The 27,884-nt window shown below is 41.9% G+C and overlaps 2 protein-coding genes across 2 annotated transcripts; both read right to left on the reverse strand.

Moving 5' to 3' along the window:
• Positions 1 to 279: 279 nt before the first annotated feature.
• On the reverse strand, positions 280 to 10,647 carry LOC110516599 (sodium-dependent neutral amino acid transporter B(0)AT1). The gene is made up of 12 exons (XM_036937181.1): positions 10,446 to 10,647; positions 10,067 to 10,207; positions 9,843 to 9,980; positions 9,514 to 9,695; positions 4,968 to 5,078; positions 4,664 to 4,776; positions 3,855 to 3,983; positions 3,621 to 3,777; positions 1,624 to 1,828; positions 1,373 to 1,532; positions 922 to 1,084; positions 280 to 739 (listed from the first exon to the last, which is right to left on the reverse strand). Exons 1-12 carry the CDS (start codon positions 10,645 to 10,647, stop codon positions 491 to 493), a joined length of 1,950 nt encoding a protein of 649 aa, XP_036793076.1. The 3' UTR covers positions 280 to 490.
• A 2,198-nt stretch (positions 10,648 to 12,845) lies between these two features.
• Positions 12,846 to 27,721, reverse strand: LOC110514444 (sodium-dependent neutral amino acid transporter B(0)AT1-like). The gene is made up of 12 exons (XM_036937187.1): positions 27,327 to 27,721; positions 21,107 to 21,247; positions 20,813 to 20,950; positions 20,338 to 20,519; positions 20,049 to 20,159; positions 19,678 to 19,790; positions 16,232 to 16,360; positions 15,737 to 15,893; positions 15,205 to 15,409; positions 14,798 to 14,957; positions 13,568 to 13,730; positions 12,846 to 13,319 (listed from the first exon to the last, which is right to left on the reverse strand). The coding sequence occupies exons 1-12, from the start codon at positions 27,529 to 27,531 to the stop codon at positions 13,101 to 13,103; spliced, it is 1,923 nt and encodes a 640-aa protein (XP_036793082.1). The 5' UTR covers positions 27,532 to 27,721; the 3' UTR covers positions 12,846 to 13,100.
• Positions 27,722 to 27,884: the final 163 nt, after the last annotated feature.

Below are 27,884 nucleotides of genomic sequence, written 5' to 3' on the forward strand. Positions count from 1 at the left end.
CTATGCTATAGCAAGACCAGAACTACACACTGAATGGTAATCCCCGAGGACTATGCTATAGCAAGACCAGAACTACACACTGAATGGTAATCCCCGAGGACTATGCTATAGCAAGACCAGAACTACACATTGAATGGTAATCCCCGAGGACTATGCTATAGCAAGACCAGAACTACACACTGAATGGTAATCCCCGAGGACTATGCTATAGCAAGACCAGAACTACACACTGAATGGTAATCCCCGTGGACTATACTATAACAAGAACATAACAAGAACAAAGGATATAATTTAGTTTAATGTTGACTTTTCAGCACAAAAATTACAACAATGTGTCAATCAATGTAAGCTCTGATGGCTTTTCTGTCATACCTCATCCATACAACCTTGTAAAACTATCAAACGTATCTACTCCTTTCAGCTATCAGTGGCATGAAGGAAATAAATGGAGGCCTGTCATGAAAACAACAATTGGCTAGTGATTTGATCACTATCTTCCATCTGCTGTCTCTGGGATGTCTGGTTTGTTCTTGGTAGCCTCATCCGTCAGTTGAACTTGCTTGGCAATAGTGTTTAAGTCATCTTGTTTAAACTCATTATCCTTCTTGCAGCAGCGGTTCCTCAAACATTTGTAAATAGCCGTAAGAGGTACAGAAAGACCTGGGATTCCTGCCAGGATGAAGATTATAGCAAAGATCCAGGTTGGATATTCCTTCTCCTCCAATGTAGGGAAGTTGTCCTGTGAAGAAACAGTAATAACCTTGTTAAGTGTGTTTATAGGCTACTGATGCCAATGTCTAGTGAGATCCTTTCAAACACCCAATAGAGAACATGTGCATGCAAGTTGATTTACTATTATGCAAGGGGAAATCTCCTCATTTCATAACTAATTTGGCCACTGACAACAAAGTGAAACGTTACCGATTCAGGATTCCAGGCTTTGTACATGGGTGTTTCTTGGACTTTAGTGATAAAGTAGAACACAAAGATGACAAACATGATGGCGGGGCTGACAAATCTCCATGTGATCTGCCAGAAGAGGTTGGGCTTGTGGCCGATCATGAACTCAATATCATCGTTGAACCTGTTTGAATAACATACATAGTCAACATTCATTAGTGCCCAGACTCTAATGAATCTACGGTGAATGTAAGGACCATGTTAATCAACAGAATTTTGTTTCAATACTAACCTGTCAATGCCATAGAGTAACGTAACCCCCAACATCTCACTGAATGAATGTATTACTCACCTTTCAATGCCATAGAGTAACGTAACCCCCAACATCTCACTGGATTAATGCATTACTCACCTTTCAATGCCATAGAGTAACGTAACCCCCAACATCTCACTGAATGAATTTGATTCTCACCTATCAATACCATAGAGGTACACAACCCCGACCATCTCACAGAATGCAATGATCAGCAGAGGAATGGACCCGCCATAGCTGTCAAAGAGGGACAGCCAGTAGTTCCCTGAGCCTTGAACAAATATTAATCCAACAAGGCAGCAGAGGACACATGTTATCCCTGTAACAGAAGAAGAAGATAAAGATATTTAACAAAGGGATCTCCATCCTTCAAAATGGTGTAAGGGACATATGTCTTTGTCTCATCTCACCAGCGATGGCTTCTTTGGGCCAACTCTTGGGGAAAACACCCAGGTCCTGAAGTGGTACCAGAACTCCTTCGATATTGCCAAACATGGAGGACAGGCCGAGACAGAAGAGCATGATGAAGAACAAGACTGACCAAACAGGAGATACAGGCATCTTAGTGATGGCCTCTGTGAACACGATAAAGGCCAGACCAGTTCCTTCAACCCCCTGTACCAAGACAAGGAGAGAATGAATCAGAAGCCTAGCAACTAAGATATATTTAAGCTTCATATACTCCACTTGTGTTGTATCCATCTCACCAAATCTTATACAAATGCATTTGAAGTCGGAAGTTTACGTACACCTTAGCCAAATACATTTAAAATAATTTTTTCACAATTCTTGACATTTAATCCTAGTAAAAATTCCCTGTTTTAGGTCAGTTAGGATTACCACTTAATTTTAAGAATGTGAAATGTCAGAATAATAGTAGAGAGAATTATTTATTTCAGTTTTTATTTCTTTCATCACATTCCCAGTGGGTCAGAAGTTTACACACACTCAATTAGTATTTGGTAGCATTGCCTTTAAATTGTTTAACTTAGGTCAAATATTTCGGGTAGCCTTCCACAAGCATCCCACAATAATTTGGGTGAATTTTGGCCCATTCCTCCTGACAAAGCTGGTGTAACTGAGTCAGGTTTTTAGGCCTCCTTGCACGCACACGCTTTTTCAGTTCTGCCCACAAATGTTCTATAGGATTGAGGTCAGGGCTTTGTGATGGCCACTCCAATACCTTGACTTTGTTGTCCTTAAGCCATTTTGCCACAACTTTGGAAGTATGCTTGGGGTCATTGTCCATTTGGAAGACCCATTTGTGACCAAGCTTTAACTTCCTGACTGATGTCTTGAGATGTTGCTTCAACATATCCATATAATTTCCCCTTCCTCATGATGCCATCTATTTTGTGAAATGTACCAGTCCCTCCTGCAGCAAAGGACCTCCACAACATGATGCTGCCACCCTGCCTGCTTCACGGTTGGGATGATGTTCTTTGGCTTGCAAGTCTCCCCCTTTTTCTTCCAAAGATAACGATGGTCATTATGGCCAAACAGTTCTATTTTTGTTTCATCAGACCAGAGGACATTTCTCCAAAAAGTACGATCTTTGTCCCCATGGGCAGTTACAAACCGTAGTCTGGCTTTTTTTATGGCGGTTTTGGAGCAGTGGCTTCTTACTTGCTGAGGGGCCTTTCAGGTTATGTTGATATAGGACTTGTTTTACTGTGGATATAGATACTTTGTACCGGTTTCCTCCAGTATCTTCACAAGGTTTTTTGCTGTTGTTCTGGGATTGATTTGCACTTTTCGCACCAAAGTACGTTCATCTCTACGAGACAGAATGCGTCTCCTTCCTGAGCGGTATGATAGCTGCGTGGTCCCATGGTGTTTATACTTATGTCCTATTGTTTGTACAGATGAACGTGGAGCATTTGGAAATTTCTCCCAAGGATGAACCAGACCTGTGAAGGTCTAAAATATTTTTTCTGAGGTCTTGGCTGATTTCTTTTGATTTAATCATGATGTCAATCATGATGTCAAGCAAAGAAGCACTGGGTTTGCAGGCCTTGAAATACATCCACAGGTACACCTCCAATTGACTCAAATGATGTCAATTAGCCTATCAGAAGCTTCTAAAGCCATGACATAATTTTCTAGAATTTTCCAAGCTGTTTAAAGGCATAGTGTATGTAAACTTCTGACCCACTGGAATTGTGATACAGTGAATTATAAGTGAAATAATCTGTCTGTAAACAATTGTTGGAAAAATTACTTGTGTCATGCATAAAGTAGATGTCCTCACCGACTTGCCAAAACTATAGTTTGTTAACAAGAAATTTGTGGAGTGGTTGAAAACGAATTTTAATGATTCCAATCTAAGTGTATATAAACTTCCGACTTCAACTGTATTGGTAACATTTTACATTCAGGTACCATTTCATAAAAATGAATGAATCACCTCACTAAGGAAAGAATTCAAATCACAGGTCTTCAAGTTGAGCCCCTGAATGACCTCTGGATATGTTCCATTGAGACTATGAAGAACCTGATCATAGTTGCTCTCAGTGACGTTGCCCTCTGGGAGATCAAATGTATTCAGCAGGGTCAGGATATTTCTGCAAAAACATGTATTTAGAGGGTAGTTCATATCTTCATGCAACAACTCTAGTTTAATTCTGGAATAGGTACATACCCAGAAATACAGTCATCAAACTTCTCTGTGGCTCGGAAGCCAATGATGGTGTAAATGACTGTTGCAGCGTAGACAGCAGTGGCTCCGTTCACGATAGAGATGATGACTGCATCCTGTTCACAGTTATTACTGGAAAGATAGAACACGTTAAAGGAGCAATCTGGAATGGCTGTTCACAGTTATTACTGGAGAAATAGACCACATTAAAGGAGCAATCTGGAATTGGTAAATCCATTTTTTATTCTTGAAGAATAACATTTATGATTACCCATCAGAATCAAGCAATGAGGTTTGAATCTAGTTCAACTGTCGTACCCCATCAGAAACCAGCCATAATGGTTGAATCTAGTTCAACTGTCGTACCCCATCAGAAACCAGCCATAATGGTTGAATCTAGTTCAACTGTCGTACCCCATCAGAAACCAGCCATAATGGTTGAATCTAGTTCAACTGTCGTACCCCATCAGAAACCAGCCATAATGGTTGAATCTAGTTCAACTGTCGTACCCCATCAGAAACCAGCCATAATGGTTGAATCTAGTTCAACTGTCGTACCCCATCAGAAACCAGCCATAAGGGCTGAATCTAAACTAGATATATTGCACCATCACTTTAACTTTTGCATAAATCTTGGCTAAAAATATTTTACGATGAAAGTTAAGCTTGCACACTTTGAGGTAGGTAGGACTGGGTCCTAAGTTTGCAGTGGTTATGTACAAGATATGATACATTTTGAATTGATTTAATGTCTCAACTGGGTTGTGAACAACAAGTCATTTAGTAGTTATTAGCAAGCAGTATGGACTTACTGCACTGAGTTGTAGCTGGAGAAAGACAGCAGACCTCCAAAGGCCAAAGAGAATGAATAGAAAACCTGGGCACCCGCATCAAGCCAAGTCGTTGGGTTCATTAGTTCATTCATCTGGAGAAACACACACCCATAGAAAAGTTGTTAGGAGTGTCGTTTTGATTCTATCATACTACCTCATATATTAATGCTAGCTAAAAGGCCTTAGATGCACTCTTTGTGGATCTGGATCTGTGGCTGAACTTGAAATATCATATACTTTGAATAAATACTTTTGTTTGATGATAGTAATGTAAACTACTCACATCTGGGGTGAAGAGGAACTTCACTCCATTCAAGGAGCCTTTCAAGGTCAAGCCTCTGATCAGAAAGATGGTCAGCACCACATAAGGTAATGTTGAGGTGATATACACAGCCTAATGGGAGGAGATCACAGGGTAATGTTGAGGTAATATACACAGCCTAATGGGAGGAGATCACAGGGTAATGTTGAGGTGATATACACAGCCTAATGGGAGGAGACCACAGGGTAATGTTGAGGTGATATACACAGCCTAATGGGAGGAGACCACAGGGTAATGTTGAGGTGATATACACAGCCTAATGGGAGGAGACCACAGGGTAATGATGAGGTGATATACACAGCCTAATGGGAGGAGACCACAGGGTAATGTTGAGGTGAAATACACAGCCTAATGGGAGGAGACCACCGGGTAATGTTGAGGTGATATACACAGCCTAATGGGAGGAGACCACAGGGTAATGTTGAGGGGATATACACAGCCTAATGGGAGGAGACCACAGGGTAATGATGAGGTGATATACACAGCCTAATGGGAGGAGACCACAGGGTAATGTTGAGGTGAAATACACAGCCTAATGGGAGGAGACCACAGGGTAATGTTGAGGTGATATACACAGCCTAATGGGAGGAGACCACAGGGTAATGTTGAGGGGATATACACAGCCTAATGGGAGGAGACCACAGGGTAATGTTGAGGTGATATACACAGCCTAATGGGAGGAGACCACAGGGTAATGTTGAGGTGATATACACAGCCTAATGGGAGGAGACCACAGGGTAATGTTGAGATGAAATACACAGCCTAATGGGAGGAGACCACAGGGTAATGTTGAGGGGATATACACAGCCTAATGGGAGGAGACCACAGGGTAATGTTGAGGTGATATACACAGCCTAATGGGAGGAGACCACAGGGTAATGTTGAGGTGATATACACAGCCTAATGGGAGGAGACCACAGGGTAATGTTGAGGTGATATACACAGCCTAATGGGAGGAGACCACAGGGTAATGTTGAGGTGATATACACAGCCTAATGGGAGGAGACCACAGGGTAATGTTGAGGTGATATACACAGCCTAATGGGAGGAGACCACAGGGTAATGTTGAGGTGATATACACAGCCTAATGGGAGGAGACCACAGGGTAATGTTGAGGTGAAATACACAGCCTAATGGGAGGAGACCACAGGGTAATGTTGAGGTGATATACACAGCCTAATGGGAGGAGACCACAGGGTAATGTTGAGGGGATATACACAGCCTAATGGGAGGAGACCACAGGGTAATGATGAGGTGATATACACAGCCTAATGGGAGGAGACCACAGGGTAATGTTGAGGTGAAATACACAGCCTAATGGGAGGAGACCACAGGGTAATGTTGAGGGGATATACACAGCCTAATGGGAGGAGACCACAGGGTAATGTTGAGGTGATATACACAGCCTAATGGGAGGAGACCACAGGGTAATGTTGAGGTGATATACACAGCCTAATGGGAGGAGACCACAGGGTAATGTTGAGGTGATATACACAGCCTAATTGGAGGAGACCACAGGGTAATGTTGAGGTGATATACACAGCCTAATTGGAGGAGACCACAGGGTAATGATGAGGTGATATACACAGCCTAATGGGAGGAGACCACAGGGTAATGTTGAGGTGAAATACACAGCCTAATGGGAGGAGACCACAGGGTAATGTTGAGGGGATATACACAGCCTAATGGGAGGAGACCACAGGGTAATGTTGAGGTGATATACACAGCCTAATGGGAGGAGACCACAGGGTAATGTTGAGGTGATATACACAGCCTAATGGGAGGAGACCACAGGGTAATGTTGAGGTGATATACACAGCCAAATTGGAGGAGACCACAGGGTAATGTTGAGGGGATATACACAGCCTAATGGGAGGAGACCACAGGGTAATGTTGAGGTGATATACACAGCCTAATGGGAGGAGAGAGGAATGCTTTTAGGAAGTTGGACAGTTACTGTTTTGTGTGCTATTATAGAAAATATGCTAAAATGGACTCCAAATAGTGACATACGTACACTATCGGTCAAAAGTTTAAGAACACCTACTCATTCAAGGGGTTTTCTTTATTTTTACTATTTTCTACATTGTAGAATAATAGTGAAGACATCAAAACTATGAAATAACACACATGGAATCATGTAGTAACAAAAAAATGGTTAAACAAATCAAAATATATTTTATATTTGAGATTCTTCAAATAGCCACTCGTTGCCTTGATGACAGCTTTGCACACTCTTGGCAGAAATAGAATGAATAGACAACACACAATGACCCATACTATTCCAATTTATCGGACAGTCATATATTTGATCTACACGATACATTTCTATCTAAGCATTTTGTAAATGTACATTCTCCTGTATGTCCATTGCCCCAGGTGCACAAAATCAAGTCAAACCAATTAACCAATGATATTTTGTACAGATAAGAATAAATACGTGGTGACGCTCAACCACTGAATGATTCTTCAACATGCCACTGAAAAGGTCGAAAGCTGCAATTCATTTTATGACACCTGAAAACACTGCAGAGTAATTCAAAGCCATTTGCAAACATTGCTAACAGCAAGTTGAACGCTTAGAAAAAACAACTTCGAACCTCTTTGTCCATCTGAGGGCAAGTGTTCTTGTTTTCAAACACACACGATACCATCTTTAAAGGGATCGTTTACTCAGAATACAAACTAACATGATTTTCCACCTGTGTTGTCTGTAGTTGGGACATTTAGTTTCCTTTCGACACTTATATGGACGTATTTTGTTACTGTTAGCTTTCTCAGTAACATTTAACATGAAACTGTTCTTGTACCTGTGTAATAAACTTTAATTACTTTTGGAACAACATTTTATTAGCTTATTGTTACACAATACTTTGTCAATTGCATTTTAATCGCATAGCAGTGACCTGAGTGTTTTTGTAACTACTTTACACAAGAGGAATAGTGACTGTTCCTTATTCCACTTATGTCATAACTCCATTATTATTCAATTATAAATCAACTCAAATTTAACAACAATGTTCTTGTTGTAATAATGACAAAGTTACTACACAAGTACACAAGTAAAACGTAATGTCATGTGTTACTGGATTACCTTATGTCTTACTCATTATGAAAATATATTTGTTAGTTTAAAGCTTCAAATATGGTCTAGTCTAATGTTGAGGTGATTCCTTGTCCCTCGTGTATTTCATTCTAGGTTATAGGCTAAATTAAGACTCATATCTAAGAGTCCTACAAACCACTTGCTTATAATAAAATATGTTGACTAATTCAACTAACTGTTATAATTTTTGGATTCTTCATAAAATATTTGACAGCCATATATTCAAATACCTTCAAATATTATTTGGTTTTCTGAGAGGTAATCAAAATACTAAATGTGTTTGTCTTTTAGCTGAAACTCTATATAAACCATATTTGTCTACCACGAGTGTTTGAAAAGTTGGTATTTTCAAATAAACTACAAACTACAACAATTGTATGTCCAGGATTGCACCATGGTGACATACACTGTATATACAATATATAATACCATATATAATACAAATATATAAAATACGTTCAAATTAGAACGTGAACACTGTCTACAACTGTTTACACTGTCGAAGGGGTGTCAGAAAGGTCAACAAAGCCGTTATTAAAAACAGCTGGGTCATTTGAGTGCTATGGTAACATGCTTTATTGCATCAATATATAAACTGAACTAAAATATAGACTCAGAATGTAAAGAGTTGGTCCCATGTTTCATGAGTTGAAATAAAAGATCACAGAAATGTTCCATGCACACGAAAAGCTTATTTCTGTCCAATTTTATGCACACATTTTGTTTACATCCCTGTTAGTGAGCATTTCTCCTTTGCCAAGATAATCCATCCACCTGACAGGTGTGGCATATCAAGAAGCTAATTAACAGCATGATCATTACACAGGTGCACCTTGTGCTGGGGACAATAAAAGGCCACTCTAAAATGTGCAGGTTTGTCACACAACACAATGCCACAGATGTCTCAAGTTTTGAGGGAGCGTGCAATTGGCATGCTGACTGTAGGAATGTCCACCAAAGCAGTTGCCAGAGAGTTGAATGATAATTTCTCTACCATAAGCCTTTATGTCATTTTAGAGAATATGGCAGTATGCCCAATCGGCTTAATATACATGTAATTGGCTGGGCCCCTGCCCCCTGCCCCCTGCCCCTGCCCAGTCATGTGAAATCCATAGATTTGGGCCTAATGAATTTATTTCAATTAATTAATTTCCTTATATGAACTATAATTCAGTAAAATTGTTGAAAATGTTGCATGCTGCATTTATATTTTTGTTCAGTATAGTAAAACAAATCATTCTGTATTGTTTTGTATATGGCTATAATGTCCTAAAAAGGAAACCTTGATTCAGCGCTTCAATAATCAAATGCCTATAAACATAACCTTGATCATTTTGACATTGACAGCTGCTGCTGCTTTAGTATTAGAAAGTGATTTGCTGTGCAGAGGTTATGCCGTACCTTCCCAGTAGTCTCAATGCCTCGACTTATGCAGATAAACAGCAACGCCCAGGCAGACACATGGCATAGGACCATCCACCACTGTAGCCCACCTGTGTTATCTATGTCTGGAGTGGTGTTCAGGGTCTCTCTGTACCAATAGTAATCCACTGGAGAGCTTCTTTCACACTCTGACACCAGGCCTGGGGAAAGTTCATTTCATTCATTCACATGGCAAAATACAATAGAATGATGCAATTGAAGACAGAGTTACAGGTAAAGAAATAAGGGGTGTGTATAAAGTGAATCATTTTCCATCATGATAACTTAGCTATCTATGGATGCCTTACCTGTCATGTTGGCATTGAGGGGACATTGGCTCCAAGGCAGCGTCTCTTGGAAGGAGTTAAAGAAGTACCACATCACCCAGGCCATGATGGTGTTGTAGTACAGGCTGACCAGAAAGGACACACACATGGAACCAATGCCTATGGAACACAACACAACACCGTGGCCCAATGAGATTTGGTCCATTTTTACCCATGTCTAAATTCCTATGGAGTGTTTTGCTTACCAATGCCAGTCAAGTATGGATGGATGGCAGACCAGACACCTACACTGCCTTTCCTTAGACGTTGACCAATAGCAAACTCCAGATGGAGCAGGGGAACACCTTCTAGAACCAGTAGGATCAGGAAAGGAATCATGAATGCACCTGAGAACAGAACAGGAAGCAGGGTGGAGGAGAGGTTATCTGTTGCTGTTGTATGTACATAAAGAAACACAGAGTTGCAAAATTACAGTAACTTTCCCAAAATGTCCGTATTTCCTACTTATTCCCCTCTGTATTAAGGGAATCTTCAAACCAGGATTTCTGGAAAACCCATGAATTTTAGGAAAGTTACTGCTATTCTGCAACCCTACTCCTCAACAACACATTCAACAACACCTACCTCCCCCATGGCTCTGGCAAAGGTACGGGAAGCGCCAGACGTTCCCCAGTCCCACACAGAAACCTACGATAGTTAGCATGTACTGGGCCTTGTTGTCCCATTTGGGTCTGTCCCCAGCCTCCTCATTCTCCAGCTTTTCCAGTTCCTCATAGGAAGGGATCCTTTCTTCCAGGCCTTGGTTGGATACCTGTAAACACCTCATGGTTCCTTCCACGCAGATGGACAGGCTCAATACAAATGGAAAATATGACTACTTTCTATGGAGTCCCATGAATGTGTAATCCACTGTTCAAAGGAGGCTATTAATAAGGGCAAACTGTTCCCGATTATAATCAATGTCTTGGATGGATGTGAGGCGTATTGCACACGCCTACAACCCCATTCCGTATGCCTCTTGCTAGTACACCATGGTAATCTATAGCCATTAGCCTCTGATAACGATCTCTATGACTCGTTTATGAGTGATATAAATTCCAATGAAGGTTCAACATTCAACATTGTTATTTGTATCCAATATACTGTCGGGTTCTTCTCTATAGAGTAAAACTAACTCCTATTAGATGGTGGTTGTGATGGTGAGGATCATTATGTTATTGTTGGTTACTGTACCGAGTACTTTAGCTGTTTTATCTGAGTTATTCATGTGGATTCTCTGTATCCACAAAGTTTTGATTTGATCATCGCATAAGAATTATTATAAACTGGGTGGTTCGAGCCCTGAATGCTGATTGGCTCAAAGCCGTGGTATATCAGAACATTGCTTTTTACCGCGTTGCCATGGTGCCTAAGAACAACCCTTAGCCTGGGAATATTGGCCCAATACCACACCCCCTCGGGCCTTATTGCTTAAATATACCATCTACACACTTATCTCAAGAGGGCAGCCTCCCAACTCACCCATGTGGACTCTGTACAGCACATCCATGGTCAGACCAGTCACCTCCATCTATTGACTCTCAGGCCTGACAGCAATATCCATTCATATTGAAATGGCATCATATTAGAATCAATCATGCAATCAACTCCATCAAATAAGTTGAAATGTATTAGGAAATATTTAGTTGGAGGATGGGCATGCTACCCTTTTAGAAACAACAACCTGATCCTAAACCCTCGTAACAACCTGAACCTAAACCCTCGTAACAACCTGAATCTAAACCCTCGTAACAACCTGAACCTAAACCCTCGTAACAACCTGAATCAAACCCTCGTAACAACCTGAATCTAAACCCTCGTAACAACCTGAGCCTAAACCCTCGTAACAACCTGAACCTAAACCCTCGTAACAACCTGAATCTAAACCCTCGTAACAACCTGAACCTAAACCCTCGTAACGACCTGAACCTAAACCCTCGTAACAACTGAACCTAAATCCTCGTAAGAGCAAGCTAATACAGAGTCGCAGAAACAGTGGAGATTCATAAAAAACTACAGCAAGAAATAATGAGAACTACATTTTAAGAGGACTAATTTATGACTTCAGTTGAATAGCTAACTCTGCCCTCTAGTACTGCGGAATGAAAGTATGCCCTCAGAACAGCCTCAATTCGCTGGGGCATGGAATCCTACAAGGTGTTGAAAGCATTCCACAGGGATGCTGGCCCATGTTAACTTAAATGCTTCCCACAGTTGTGTCAAGTTGGCTGGAAGTCCTTTGGGTGGTGAACTATTCTTGATACAACTAGGCCACTAGGCAGGGTAGCCTAGTGGTTAGAGCATTGGGCTGGTAACCGGAAGGTTGCAAGTTCAAATCCCCGAGCTGACAAGGTACAAATCTGTCCAAGGTACAAATCTGTCCTTCTGCCCCTGAACAGGCAGTTAACCCACTGTTCCTAGGCCGTCATTGAAAATAAGAATTTGTTCTTAACTGACTTGCCTAGTAAAATAAATAAAAAATACACAGGGAAAACTGTTGAGTGTGAAAAACCCAGCAGCGTTGCAGTTCTTGATACAAACCGGTGTGCCTGACACCTACTACCATAACCTGTTCAAAGGCACTTAAATATTTTGTCTTGTCCATTCACCCTCTGAATGGCTCACACACAATCCACGTCTCAAGGCTGAAAAATCCTTCTTTAACCTGTCAACTCGCCTTCATCTACACTGAGTTGGAGTGGATTTAACAAGTGACATGAAAAAGAGATCATATTTTTCACTTGGTCAGTCTGTGTCATGTAAAGAGCAGGTGTTCTTAATGTTTTGTACACTCAGTGTATGTTAAGTATTATGTTTACCAATAGATGGCAGTATTGACTCAATATGTAGTTTGCTTCCCACTATCCGTAGCCCTTTAATGTCTGCTTTAACCTCAAGAGGCCTCAGGTAGCTTGTGCCAGCTACATTCCTGTAATGTTATTCTAAGTTACAATGAAATACTAAAATGTGCTTGGGTGTCCGGAGTCCTCGATCTAAGAAGCATCCTCAGATACGACAGTTTTCATTCATAGACAAATCAGTGTACAAGTTCTACAGCAATACTATGCTAAAAATATCTCGGTCAGATTCAAATCAAATCACAACACACTTTACAGAATGAAAGAAATGAAAGAAACAATGATTAATAAATTATAACAGTACATACGTTTATGAAAATTAATATACATTAAAGGCTTTGTTTTTCTTTAGTTTTTATTGGTGGTGAGTTAATACGGGTAATCAGGTACGGGATTCTCCATCCTGAGCCTTGTCGTTCACGTCCATTTGGTTACAGACTGTTTTGAGCTCTTGCTGTTCAGACTTTCTACTTCTCTTCCTCCGTAAACATCTGAAGAGAGCAGTGCCAGGCACAGCTAGACTGGGTATCCCTGCCAGGATAAAGATTATTACATAGATCCAGGCTGGATAGGGCTTCTCCTCCAATGTAGGGAAGTTTTCCTGTAACGGAAGATGAATGGTATAAGGCTTTTAGTATGTCCGTGTTGTCACTGTAATGTACAGTACTGTACCAGATGGAGATTATGTGAATAGTGGAGCTATACATGTAAACATAGGCATGTGGGAAATCTTTGTTTGTGAGTAGTATGTTAAGAGGCCTAAAAACAAATGACAGATACATGTATGTGTTGCAATTTGGATGTTTTGATTTCAACAGATTTATAGAATTGACAGAGCAAAAACCGTACCGATTCAGGATTCCAGGTTTTATATAGGAGCGTTTCGGTGACTTTAGTGATAAAGTAGAACACAAAGATGACAAGCATGATGGCGGGGCTGAGAAATCTCCATGTGATCTGCCAAAAGAAGTTGGGCTTGTGGCCGATCATGAACTCAATATCATCGTTGAACCTGGTACAGAGAGAGAGAGACACAAAACGATTGTTATTATACAGTAGCAGTCAAAAGTCTGGACACACATACTCATTCAAGGGTTTTCTTTATTTTTACTACTTTCTACACTGTAGAATAATAGTGAAGACATCAAAACCATGAAATAATACATATGGGATCATGTAGTAACCAAAAAAGTGTTAAAGAAATCTAAATATATTTAATATTTTACATTCTTCAAAGTAGCCACCCTTTGCCTTGATGACAGCTTTGCACACTTTTGTAATTCTCTCAACCAGCTTCATGAGGAATGTTTTTCTAAAAGGCACAGTCCCCTGACTTCAACACACTTGAGATGGTTTGGGATGAGTTGGACCGCAGAGTGAAGGAAAAGCAGCCAACAAGTGTTCAGCATATGTGGGAACTCCTTCAAGACTGTTGGAAAAACATTCCTGAAGCTGTATTCATTTGAATTTATTACTCACCTATCAATACCAAAGAGGTACACAACCCCGCCCATCTCACAGAATTAATTTATTACTCACCTATCAATACCATAGAGGTACACAACCCCGCCCATCTCACAGAATTAATTTATTACTCACCTATCAATACCATAGAGGTACACAACCCCGCCCATCTCACAGAATTAATTTATTACTCACCTATCAATACCATAGAGGTACACAACCCCGCCCATCTCACAGAATTAATTTATTACTCACCTATCAATACCATAGAGGTACACAACCCCGCCCATCTCACATAATTAATTTATTACTCACCTATCAATACCATAGAGGTACACAACCCCGCCCATCTCACAGAATTAATTTATTACTCACATATCAATACCATAGAGGTACACAACCCCGCCCATCTCACAGAATTAATTTATTACTCACCTATCAATACCATAGAGGTACACAACCCCGCCCATCTCACAGAATTAATTTATTACTCACCTATCAATACCATAGAGGTACACAACCCCGCCCATCTCACAGAATTAATTTATTACTCACCTATCAATACCATAGAGGTACACAACCCCGCCCATCTCACAGAATTAATTTATTACTCACCTATCAATACCATAGAGGTACACAACCCCGACCATCTCACAGAATGCAATGATCAGCAGAGGAATGGAACCAGCAAAGCTGTCAAAGAGTGACAGCCAGTAGTTCCCTGAGCCTTGGACAAATATCAGTCCAACAATGCAGCAGAGGACACATGTTATCCCTGTAACAGAATAAAGAACATGAGTTAAAGATATTTAATAAAGAGGTTTCAATCTCTCAACATTGGAGAAAATAGGTCTGGATTGCTCTTGTCCAGAAACAGACTGGCCATGGGGCAGTTCGAGCAAATGAAAGATAGGCTGGTCCATCTTTAGACCAATGTGGGATTTTGGTCCGAAGGAAATTAATGGGCTGGTGTGTTGTCTGAGCTGATGTACGGTCCCAGTCTTTCCCAGCTCTTGTCTCACCTGTGGTGGACTCCTTGGGCCAACTCTTGGGGAAAACCCCCAGGTCCTGAAGTGGTACCAGAACTCCTTCGATATTGCCAAACATGGAGGACAGGCCGAGACAGAAGAGCATGATGAAGAACAAGACTGACCAAACAGGAGATGCAGGCATCTTAGTGATGGCCTCTGTGAACACGATAAAGGCCAGACCAGTTCCTTCAACCCCCTGCATCAGGACACATAGAGAAGGAGTGTTACTACACTGTATAGGACTAGGATATTCAGTGTATAGTTCCCTTTGGGATTGCCATTGCCATATAGTCAAGCTAAAATAATATTCTTATATTGTCAGTATTTATACGATGAAATGAAAAGCTTGTGGAGCATGTATGTAAGAGACCTTAGCTTAGCTTTAAAACTCTGGTTTCCCATTCACTGATTAGGCCTACTGCTGGACTAAAAATCACTTTCAATGGAGAATCTCATTGAGCATGCTTTTTAGTCCGGGACTACGGTTAATCTGTGTCTGGGAAACCAGCCCTAAAAGTCATACCTCGCTGAGGAAAGTGTTCAAGTCACAGGTCTTCAAGTTGAGTCCCTGAATGACCTCTGGATATGTTCCATTGAGACTCTGGAGAACCTGATCATAGTTGCTCTCAGTGACGTTTCCCTCGGGGAGATCAAATGTATTCAGCAGCGCCAGGATATTTCTACAGAATCATTGTGGAAAATGAGTTGACGTCATGGCCTCTTTCGTGGTAACATTACATCTAACTATGTCACATTGGCTATCATACTGTCATATCGGAGGTAGGGGGCACTGTTAGGTACATGTAGGGTTGCAAAATTCCCAGATTTGACAGAAATCGTGGTTCCCAGATGTCCTGCTTATCCCATCCTGATTCTACAACTCTTCCAACTGGGATTTCTGAAAAACCTGGGAATTTTGGGAAAGGTGACGAATTTTGGCAACTGTACTCATATCATATCGGATGCAGTGAGTACTGTAGTAGGAACATGTCATCTACAGAGACGGGTAGATTCCTACCCGCCAAGACAGTTGTCAAATCTCTCTGTGGCTCTGAAGCCAATGATGGTGTAGATGACGGTTGCAGCGTAGACGGAGGTGAAGCCATTGACGGCAGAGATGATCACTGCATCCTGTTCACAGTTGTTACTGGGGATCAAAAACAACAACGTCCTGCTCAAATCAAATCAAATTTATTGGTCACATACACATGGTTAGCAGATGTTAATGCGAGTGTAGCGAAATGCTTGTGCTTCTAGTTCCGACCGTGCAGTAACAGCTAACAAGTAATCTAACAATTTCACAACAACTACCTTATATACTGTACACAAGTGTAAAGGAATGAATAAGAATGTGTACTGTCATGACGTTGCCCTGTTGGTGAGGTTTATGACCCTCATAAATACCTTCCCCCCTTTCCTCTCTCTACTCTACAGATGTGACTGTTGGAAAGCCCTTTGTTAACATAGAGAGAGTCTGGTAACATCAAAAGGGTGGGGAACAGAATCATATTTCGGTAATCCAACCAGCTGAAAATATGCGTTGGTACTTAAAGAATATGATGTCAGATCAGTTGTCATCTGAGACATTGTTACTGATGACAGGATGACATAAACTGTATCTTGGAAAGTCTACACATCCTAATTATCATGAGAAAATGAGAGAATGGTTGTTATGAAGTAACAATTCTGCTCACTCAGTGCCCAAGTGAACAGACGTTGGTTGTAAACTATGAACCTTCAAACTATGAACCTACAACCTTCTCTCCCACCACTACATAAGGCCCTTCACGAAAATGTAATTTTGTTGTTCCCAAGGATGTGAGGACTGCTGTCCATACGTTAAAAGGGCTAATATCAACTACAGAACTAAGCCAACCTCAGTGTGAGCTCTGGTTGCAAACGGTTGAACGACAATAAACTAACAAAATTAGCATCGTGTTCCCAGTGACGCGAGGACTGCTGTTCATACCTTAAAAAGGGTGGATTTCAACGTGGAGGTGACGATCGACACGCCGGAAGGATGAATTTCGACTATACCAGCCAGAATATAGCATGAGCGTATAGTATGGCAACCTGGTATGAACTTTGAACTCTTATTTATTAAAGAAGTGTTACCTCCTAGCCGTTGAGTTAGCAGCAGCAGTTGTAAACGTGGGCTAGGAAAGGACGGACAAAGTATTTGTTCTACCACACAACGATGGTCCTACAACGTATCCACTTTACCACCAGACATTCTTGAGAGGACAAGAGATCCCTGCTGGGCAACCCAGCCTTCCATCTACGACCAATCTATCGAAGCGCAGCTCAGAGTAAATATTTCTTGCATTTTCCTTCTCCAAATGAGTGGTTATTTAGAATGCATAAGATTCTGTATTTACGATAGCATAGCTTCACGAGGTCCGATAGTGACCCAAACATTTTGTTCCTCAGTCTTCCCCTGCTTTCATTCAAACCCAACCCCCTTTCTTTGTGTAACCAGCCGTCATACCGGTTCCGTCCACCAGGGACATTTTCTTGCATGACATAATTAGTAATCAATGTATGATCCATCCTGTGTATATGTAATTCTGTGTGATTATTTAGGTATTTAGTAAAGAAATAATTAAACCAAATGTTGTATTGCTGATTCAACTTGTTAGCCAGGGTTCGTGAAGAATTTACGATTTTCAGATGAGACTGAATAAGGTGACGAATAATGATGGACTGCTATTGAGGTAAAAGATTACCAGGTCTTTAAGAGTTTATTCAGAAGATAACAGCTCTCTTAACATTATTTCGTGGTGCCCCGACTTTCTAGTTAATTACATTTACACGATTAGTTTAATCAGGTAATATTAGTTAAAGAGAAATTATTTTATAAAATAGCATGTCATATCACTTCATCCGGCATAGCAAAGACACGACAGTACATATAAATATATGGATGAGCGATGGCTGTGCGGCATTGGCAAGATGAAGTAGACGCTATAGAGTACAGTATATACATATTATTTTTTTTCTTTTTTTTATTTCACCTTTATTTAACCAGGTAGGCTAGTTGAGAACAAGTTCTCATTTGCAACTGCGACCTGGCCAAGATAAAGCATAGCAGTGTGAACAGACAACACAGAGTTACACATGGAGTAAACAATTAACAAGTCAATAACACAGTAGAAAAAAATGAGAGTCTATATACATTGTGTGCAAAAGGCATGAGGAGGTAGGCGAATAATTACAATTTTGCAGATTAACACTGGAGTGATAAATGATCAGATGGTCATGTACAGGTAGAGATATTGGTGTGCATATCAGATGAGTAATGCAGGGTATGTAAACATTATATAAAGTGGCATTGTTTAAAGTGGCTAGTGATACATTTATTACATAAATTTTCCATTATTAAAGTGGCTAGAGATTTGAGTCAGCATGTTGGCAGCAGCCACTCAATGTTAGTGATGACTGTTTAACAGTCTGATGGCCTTGAGATAGAAGCTGTTTTTCAGTCTCTCGGTCCCAGCTTTGATGCACCTGGACTGACCTCGCCTTCTGGATAATAGCGGGGTGAACGGGCAGTGGCTCGGGTGGTTGTTGTCCTTGATGATCTTTATGGCCTTCCTGTGACATCGGGTGGTGTAGGTGTCCTGGAGGGCAGGTATGCCCCCGGTGATGTGTTGTGCAGACCTCACTACCCTCTGGAGAGCCTTACGGTTGTGGGCGGAGCGGTTGCCGTACCAGGCGGTGATACAGTCCGACCCGATGCTCTCGATTGTGCATCTGTAAAAGTTTGTGAGTATTTTCGATGACAAGCCAAATTTCTTCAGCCTCCTGAAGAAACGCTGTCTGTGTGGGTGGACCATTTCAGTTTGTCCGTGATGTGTACGCCGAGGAACTTAAAACTTTCCACCTTCTCCACTATTGTCCCGTCGATGTGGATAGGGGGTGCTCCCTCTGCTGTTTCCTGAAGTCGACGATCATCTCCTTTGTTTTGTTGACTTTGAGTGAGAGGTTATTTTCCTGACACCACACTCCGAGGGCCCTCACCTCCTCCCTGTAGGTCGTCTCGTCATTGTTGGTAATCAAGCCTACCACTGTAGTGTCTTCTGCAAACTTGATGATTGAGTTGGAGGCGTGCATGGCCACGCAGTCGTGGGTGAACAGGGAGTACATGAGAGGGCTGAGAACGCACCCTTGTGGGGCCTGTGTTGAGGATCAGCGGGATGGAGATGTTGTTTCCTACCCTCACCACCTGGGGGCGTCAAGTCAGAAAGTCCAGAACCCAGTTGCACAGGGCGGGATCGAGACCCAGTTGCTGAGACTGAGCATGTCCTAATATGGACACCATAACGCTCTATTTTGGCACAGTTGTCGGGCTTTATAACACAATTCAAAAGTGTCCCAATACAACATAGTAAACCACTTTTTTTCCCTAAAATATATAATACATTGATTAAACAATAGTAGTTTAGATGGTTGATTGTGACTTACTGCACAGAGTTGTAGCTCGAAAAAGAGATGAGTCCACCAAATGCTATGGAGAAGGAATAGAACACCTGGGCACCTGCATCCAGCCAGGTAGTTGGGTTGGTCAGCTCTGTCAACTGGGACAACAACACAACGTTTTGTCCCATGAATCAGATTTACCTGATTTATATATGACCTATTTATCTGATGTCAGTTCAGGGATGGGTTTACATATCTTTTAGCGTGAGGTTTTTTGTTTAGTGTAACAGTGTCCCAAATGGCATCCTATTCCCTGTAAAGTGCACTGCTTTTAAACAGGGCCCATATGGCTGTAGTCAAAAGTAGTACACTATATAGGGAATAGGTTGCCATTTGGACCACAACACTTGACTTACGTTCGGGGTGAAGAGAAACACAACTCCACTCAAAGAGCCTTTCAAAGTCAGACCTCTGATCAGGAAAATGCTCAACACTACGTAGGGCAGCGTTGAGGTGACATACACAGCCTATGAGGAGAGGGGAGACAGGGATTTCACTATACCTTCATTTGTATCACTGAGACATGATAACATAAAACTACCTTTATGCTATTTTATTTGTCCATTTTCCAATGTTCATCCATTGTTATTGGTCATAATTGGATATAAATGTGAACGTCATCTCAGATAGATAGAGCTGCTCTACCTTCCCAGTGGTCTCGATGCCTCGGATGATGCAGATATAGAGCACGGCCCAGGCACTGACCAGACACAGCACCATCCACCACTGCAGACCCCCGTTCGCACCAATGTCCGGGGTGGTGTTCAGCGTCTCTCTGTACCAGAAGTAGTCCACTGGGGAGCTCTGCTCACACTCTGACACCAGGCCTGAGACATTTAGGTAAAGAATTTACGAATAATACATTATTATAATTAGACATACATGACTTGATGATTCAAACATAGTGCAATACTTTTGACCCGGGCAAAAGTATTGCATTATAGGGAATAGGGTGGCATTTAGGATGCAGACCATGTTCAGTCATAGTACGTAAGTAAGCCTTTCATTGTAAGGTCTACACCTGTTCTATTCAGAACATGTGAATAATAAGATTTGATTTAATTTGATATCTCATTTTTACCAATCTTGCATGGAGACGGTGTCTGTACTGAACTCTTACCTGTTAGATTGTAATTGAGGGGACATTGGCTCCAAGGCAGCGTCTCTTGGAAGGAGTTAAATAAGTACCACATCACCCAGGCCATGATGGTGTTGTAGTACAGGCTGATCATCAAAGAAACAAACATGGACGCTATGCCTGGTAAGAACACAGAGCAGTGAGTCCATGATGACTCAAGGTTTATTGAAGCATCACGTGTAGCTCTGGTCCCGGGGCGTTTACCTGCTGCTTACATGCAGCAAACTGCACCTTATGTATTTGCCCTGGACCAGAGATAGGGAAAGTGTTGCTTACCAACTCCAGCTAAGTAAGGATGAATTGTTGACCACACGCCTAAACTGCCTTTCCTTAGACGTTGACCAATAGCAAACTCCAGATGGAGCAGGGGAACACCTTCTAGAACCAGTAGGATCAGGAAAGGAATCATGAATGCACCTGAGAACAAAGAGGCCACAATCAAAGCTCTTAAATCATTGGTAAATATCCATGACTCTTACTGACATCTCATGACATACAGACACCTGCAGATGTAATGGAGTGTATATTACAAGTCTTCTGTATCATATATAGGGGTGGCAGGTAGCCTAGTGGTTCGAGAGTTGGGCCATTAACCGAAAAGTTGCTGGATCGAATCCCCAAGCTAATATGGTAAGAATCTGTCGTTCTGCCCCTGAACAAGGCAGTTGACCCACTGTTCCCCGATAGGCTAAGAATTTGTTCTTAACTGACTTGCCTAGTTAAATAAAGGTTCAAATGTAAATATGAAACACCTGTACTTGGGTTTGGATAAAAACACAGGGCTCATCGATACACATACCTGTCTATCTAAACATACTGGCAAAAAAAGGATGGAGAGAAACAGATGGAGAGAAACAATAAAACCACTTGTGAATCACATAACACTGATGTCCTTTTACGGAGACAAGTCAATGCACCTGTTGCAGGCAGGAATGGCTGAAGTAAAGGATTTACTGTGGCACAGGATAGTGATGGTGTTGGTGGTTCAATGTGCAGGTGATTATCCCTCAGTTCACAACAAACACTTTCCTGTCCATCAGCAATCTTCAGTAGATAACAGTCTTTATCTGCCTTAACAGTCCTTATCTGTCATTCGCTTGTAGTCAAACGTTTTCCATGGAACGTGATGGGATGTTACCGTAAGTCCATTTAGGCTCTCTCTCTGTATTTAGATAAGATAAGAGCGGGGGTGTTTCATTACAATTATCACACTGGGTGGATTTTACTGGGCTAAAGCACCCGATCTACCCTGGGTCGGCACAGGAGAGCCCATGTTGTAGTTACATCCCTCATTAGTGTATAACCATTATAAATAGTCTTCTCTGTGTTTGCCAACAATACAGTAGATGGATATACAGTGTCTTCAGAAAGTATTCACACCCCTTGACTTTCTCCAAATTTTGTTGTGTTACAGCCTGAATTTTAGAGGGATTCAATTGAGATGTTGTGTCCCTGGCCTACACACAATACCTCATAATGTCAAAGTGAAATTATGTTTTGTGAAATTCTTACAAATGAATTCAAGCCCTTTGTTATGGCAAGCCTAAATAAGTTCAGCAGTAAAAATGTGCTTAACAAGTCACAATAAGTTGTATGGACTCTACAATAATAGTGTTTAACATGATTTTTTTAATGACTACCTCATCTCTGTACCCCACACATATGTAAGGTTCCTCAGTCGAGCAGTGAATTTCAAAAACAGATTCAACTACATAGACCAGCGACTTTTTACAATATCTTGCAAAGAAGGGCAACTATTGGTAGAAAGATACAAAAAAAAGCAGACATTGAATATCCCTTTGAGCATGGTGAAGTTATTAATTACACTTTGGATGGTGTATCAGTACACCCAGTCACTACAAAGATGTAGGTGTCCTCCCTAACTCAGTTGCCGGAGAGGAAGGAAACCGCTCAGGGATTTTACCATGAGGGCAATGGACTTTAACCCTCCTGCTGTGTTCTGGCCGAATTTGACAGAGTTACAAGGTTTCTCTCTGAAAATGTAGTTCATTTAATCTGATTGTCATGAGGTTCCATGACTTTGTCCACATAGGGCATCTGATCACAAAAAATACATTTTGATGATTTTCATAACATTTGAGGTGTTTTATTGAACTTTTGTACACCTGTGGTGTTCCCAGTCAAATATTCCCGGTCATTAGACATGAATGGGTGAGACTACAATTAGTGTATAAAAAAATTAGGTTCAGGCACATGCCCATTCATCAGATGGACATACTTCCTCTCCCAGACCCCCACATGCATGTGAGCACACACACACACACACCTCACTCCCCTTCTTGGCTTCCATGGCAACCCCCACAGGAACCTTTCCCCAATAGAATCTTTCCCCCGAGGGAACCACACCTGTTGGAATTCTCACAAAAAATCGCAACATTGTTTTAATAATATATTGAACTTTTCTAGCAGCTCTGGTATATAAAGCTTTTTTGAGGCCTTGATCACAATTCATTCTGTGGCAGCACAATGACCAAATGATATACTGTATGTGAGGCTCTATATCATATCTTTGATCATGACACTGGTGAGGAGGAGAGAGTCCTTGTTACACTTTGACACAAAGTAGTCTGTGATAAATAGCACAATATGTTTTATCTGAGTATTTGTTATAGTCAAAATAATCCATACATTATGCTTATTCTACCCAAAAACTAGTTGTATGTGCCCAGGGCAATGAGGCCAACAGACCACAAAAAGCAAATAGAAGTTCAAAACTTGTAATGTTCACAAGAACTTAAGTTTATAAAAAGATCTAACACAACATTAGGTGATAATATATGTATTATTATGGATTTATAATCATCTATAATGGGGTGGTCATTTTGGACAGGGAACACAGAATTAATTAACATGAAACGAACTCAACAGGAGGGTCATTAAAACAGTTACAGAGTTTAATGGCTGTGATGGGAGAACATTGAGGATGGATCAACAACATTGTAGTCATTACACAATGATAAACTCATTTACATAGTGAAAATAACTAAAATATTGTATAGAACAAAAATATTCCAAAACATGCATCCTGTATGAAATAAAGCACTAAAGTAATAATGCAAAAATGTGGATTAACTTTATGTCCTGAATACAAAGTGTTATGTTTGGGGAAAATCCAATATCCCTGAACACCACTCTTCATTTTTTTCAAGCATGGTGGTGGCTGCATCATGGTATGGGTATGCTTGTCATCGACTGGGGAGATTTATAGGATAAAACGAAACCTAAAAGAACTAAGCACAGGCAAAATCCTGGAGGAAAACCTGGTTCAGTTTGCTTTCCAACAGACACTGGGAGACGTTCACCTTTCAGCAGGACAATAACCTTCAACACAAGGCCAAATATACACTGGAGTTGCTTACCAAGACGACATTCAATGTTCCTGAGTGGGCTAGTTACAGATTTTACTTTAATATTGTACAATCCAGGTGTGCAAAGCTTTAAAAGACTTACCCAGAAAGACTCACAGCTGTAATTGCTGCCAAAGGTAATTCTAACATGTATTGACTCAGGGGTGTGAATACTTATGTAAATTGTATATTTCAACACATTTGCAAACATTTCTAAAAACGTTTTTTCACTTTGTCATTATGGGGTATTGTGTGTAGATTGTGAATAGTGAATTCAAAAAAAAAGTTGAATTCAGGCTGTAACACAACAAAATGTGGAATAAGTCAAGGGGTATGAAAACTTTCTGAAGGCACTGTAGCATCATGTGTTTGGCGACATGGGCAAAGTGCAATTAGTCTGTTATACTAACTGACAATCAGTTAGATATTTTTCCTGGGATCTATCTATCGACTCCAGGCATGTCCTCTCCATCAGTCATTGACAAGTCATTATGACTAGAGGTGTGATGTAAATCAAGCTTTAACACCTGTACAAGGCCTGTCAGCATAAGTAGTAGTAATAGATTACTACATCAGCTAATAAAATGCAGTGTTTGTGGTGCTGGAGCCTCCATAGAGACAGATCACCATGGAGCCTCCATAGAGACAGATCACCATGGAGCCTCCATGGAGACAGATCACCATGGAGCCTCCATAGAGACCGATCACCACGGAGCCTCCATAGAGACAGATCACCATGAAGCCTCCATAGAGACAGATCACCACGGAGCCTCCATAGAGACAGATCACCACGGAGCCTCCATAGAGACAGATCACCATGGAGCCTCCATAGAGACAGATCACCACGGAGCCTCCATAGAGACAGATCACCATGGAGCCTCCATAGAGACAGATCACCATGGAGCCTCCATAGAGACAGATCACCATGAAGCTTCCATAGAGACAGATCACCATGGAGCCTCCATAGAGACAGATCACCATGGAGCCTCCATAGAGACAGATCACCATGAAGCTTCCATAGAGACAGATCACCACGGAGCCTCCATAGAGACAGATCACCATGGAGCCTCCATAGAGACAGATCACCATGGAGCCTCCATAGAGACCGATCACCACGGAGCCTCCATAGAGACAGATCACCATGAAGCTTCCATAGAGACAGATCACCACGGAGCCTCCATAGAGACAGATCACCACGGAGCCTCCATAGAGACAGATCACCATGGAGCCTCCATAGAGACAGATCACCATGAAGCTTCCATAGAGACAGATCACCATGGAGCCTCCATAGAGACAGATCACCATGGAGCCTCCATGGAGACAGATCACCATGAAGCCTCCATAGAGACAGATCACCATGGAGCCTCCATAGAGACAGATCACCATGGAGCCTCCATAGAGACAGATCACCATGGGGCCTCCATAGAGACAGATCGCCATGGAGCCTCCATAGAGACAGATCACCACTGAGCCTCCATAGAGACAGATCACCATGGAGCCTCCATAGAGACAGATCACCACGGAGCCTCCATAGAGACAGATCACCATGGAGCCTCCATAGAGACAGATCACCATGGAGCCTCCATAGAGACAGATCACCATGAAGCTTCCATAGAGACAGATCACCACGGAGCCTCCATAGAGACAGATCACCATGGAGCCTCCATAGAGACAAATCACCATGGAGCCTCCATAGAGACAGATCACCACGGAGCCTCCATAGACACAGATCACCATGGAGCCTCCATAGAGACAGATCACCATGGAGCCTCCATAGAGACAGATCACCATGAAGCTTCCATAGAGACAGATCACCACGGAGCCTCCATAGAGACAGATCACCATGGAGCCTCCATAGAGACAGATCACCATGGAGCCTCCATAGAGACAGATCACCACTGAGCCTCCATAGAGACAGATCACCATGGAGCCTCCATAGAGACAGATCACCATGAAGCTTCCAAAGAGACAGATCACCATGGAGCCTCCATAGAGACAGATCACCACGGAGCCTCCATAGAGACAGATCACCACGGAGACTCCATAGAGACAGATCACCACGAAGCCTCCGTAGAGACAGATCACCATGGAGCCTCCATAGAGACAGATCACCATGGAGCCTCCATAGAGACAGATCACCATGAAGCTTCCATAGAGACAGATCACCACGGAGCCTCCATAGAGACAGATCACCATGAAGACTCCATAGAGACAGATCACCATGGAGCCTCCACAGAGACAGATCACCATGGAGACTCCATAGAGACAGAACACCATGGTTAGACTACACATAAACTAGTGACATAAACAGCAGACATGTTTTTCACTGTTCTCATTAGTTCTGTGTTTTTATTGTATTGTAAGTACACTTTATGTACCTGATAACAGTGGAACAATGTGTGCAATGTGTAATTAGAATATGTGTTAAACTGCACCTACAATAATAAGAACACTGTAAAGTAAAGCAAAATCAGTATTTTCCCACGGACACCAAATACAGATTGTACATCAAGCAAATCAGAGAAGAACATGAGCTTTCCCTATACAAGTGATCCCATCCAACCACACCACAGCACAACCCATCCACCCCTTCCAACACCATCCAACCAAACCAAGCCAAACCACACCACACCCCATCCAATCCAACCCCATCCAACCACACCACACCACAGCCCAACCAAAGCTTTAAAACACTTACCCAGAAAGACTCACAGCTGTAATTGCAGCCAAAGGTGATTCTAACATGTATTGACTCAGGGGTGTGAATACTTACATAAATTGTATATTTCAACACATTTGCAAACATTTCTAAAAACATGTTTTCACACCCCATCCTACCCCATCCAACCACACTACACCCCATCCAACCACACCACACCAAACCCCATTCAACCCCATCCAACCACACCAGACCACACCCCAACTAACCACACTACACTACACCACATCTAACCCCATTCAACCACACCACAAACCATCCAATCACACCACAAACCATCCAACCCCATCACAGCCCATCCAACCACACCACAAACCATCCAACCACACCACACCACAGCACACCCCAGCAAACCTCATTCAACCACACCACAGCCCGTCCAACCCCACCACAGCACAACAACACCTACCTCCCCCATGACTCTGGCACAAGTAAGGGAATCTCCATACGTTCCCCAGCCCCACACAGAACCCCACGCAGGTGAGCATGTATTGAGTCTTGTTGTCCCATTTGGGCCTGTCTCCCCTCCCAGCCTCTTCCGTCTCCAGCTTGTCCAGCTCCTCATGGGACAGGATCCTGTCTTCCAGGCCTGGGTTGGGCAGCTGTAGTCTCATGGTTCCTCGGGTGTAGATGGCCAGGTTCAGCAGTGTGACAGGTGGTGTGGCTGGTCTCTAGGTAACCGGTAGCTGGAACACTAGCTGAGGTGTGGAAAAACTGGTTGCCAACTTTGCAAAACAGCCTTTCAGCTGAACTTGTTTAGTAGATGATTGCTTTACCAAGCTGAAGAGTGACACGAGAAGTTATCTTGTCAAGTGTGACTCAACCAAAACAACACGTTCAACAATAATTGATATATTATCTGAGAGGGAGGTGTCAGGGATGCACAGAGTCATCCTGTATCTCATATCCTACTGTATATCCACTCTTTCTGATAATAATGTGTATGGCACCCGAGGGTCAAATAGTG

Source organism: Oncorhynchus mykiss, chromosome 2, assembly GCF_013265735.2.
Source record: "Oncorhynchus mykiss isolate Arlee chromosome 2, USDA_OmykA_1.1, whole genome shotgun sequence".
NCBI classification, from domain to species: Eukaryota; Metazoa; Chordata; class Actinopteri; order Salmoniformes; family Salmonidae; genus Oncorhynchus; species Oncorhynchus mykiss.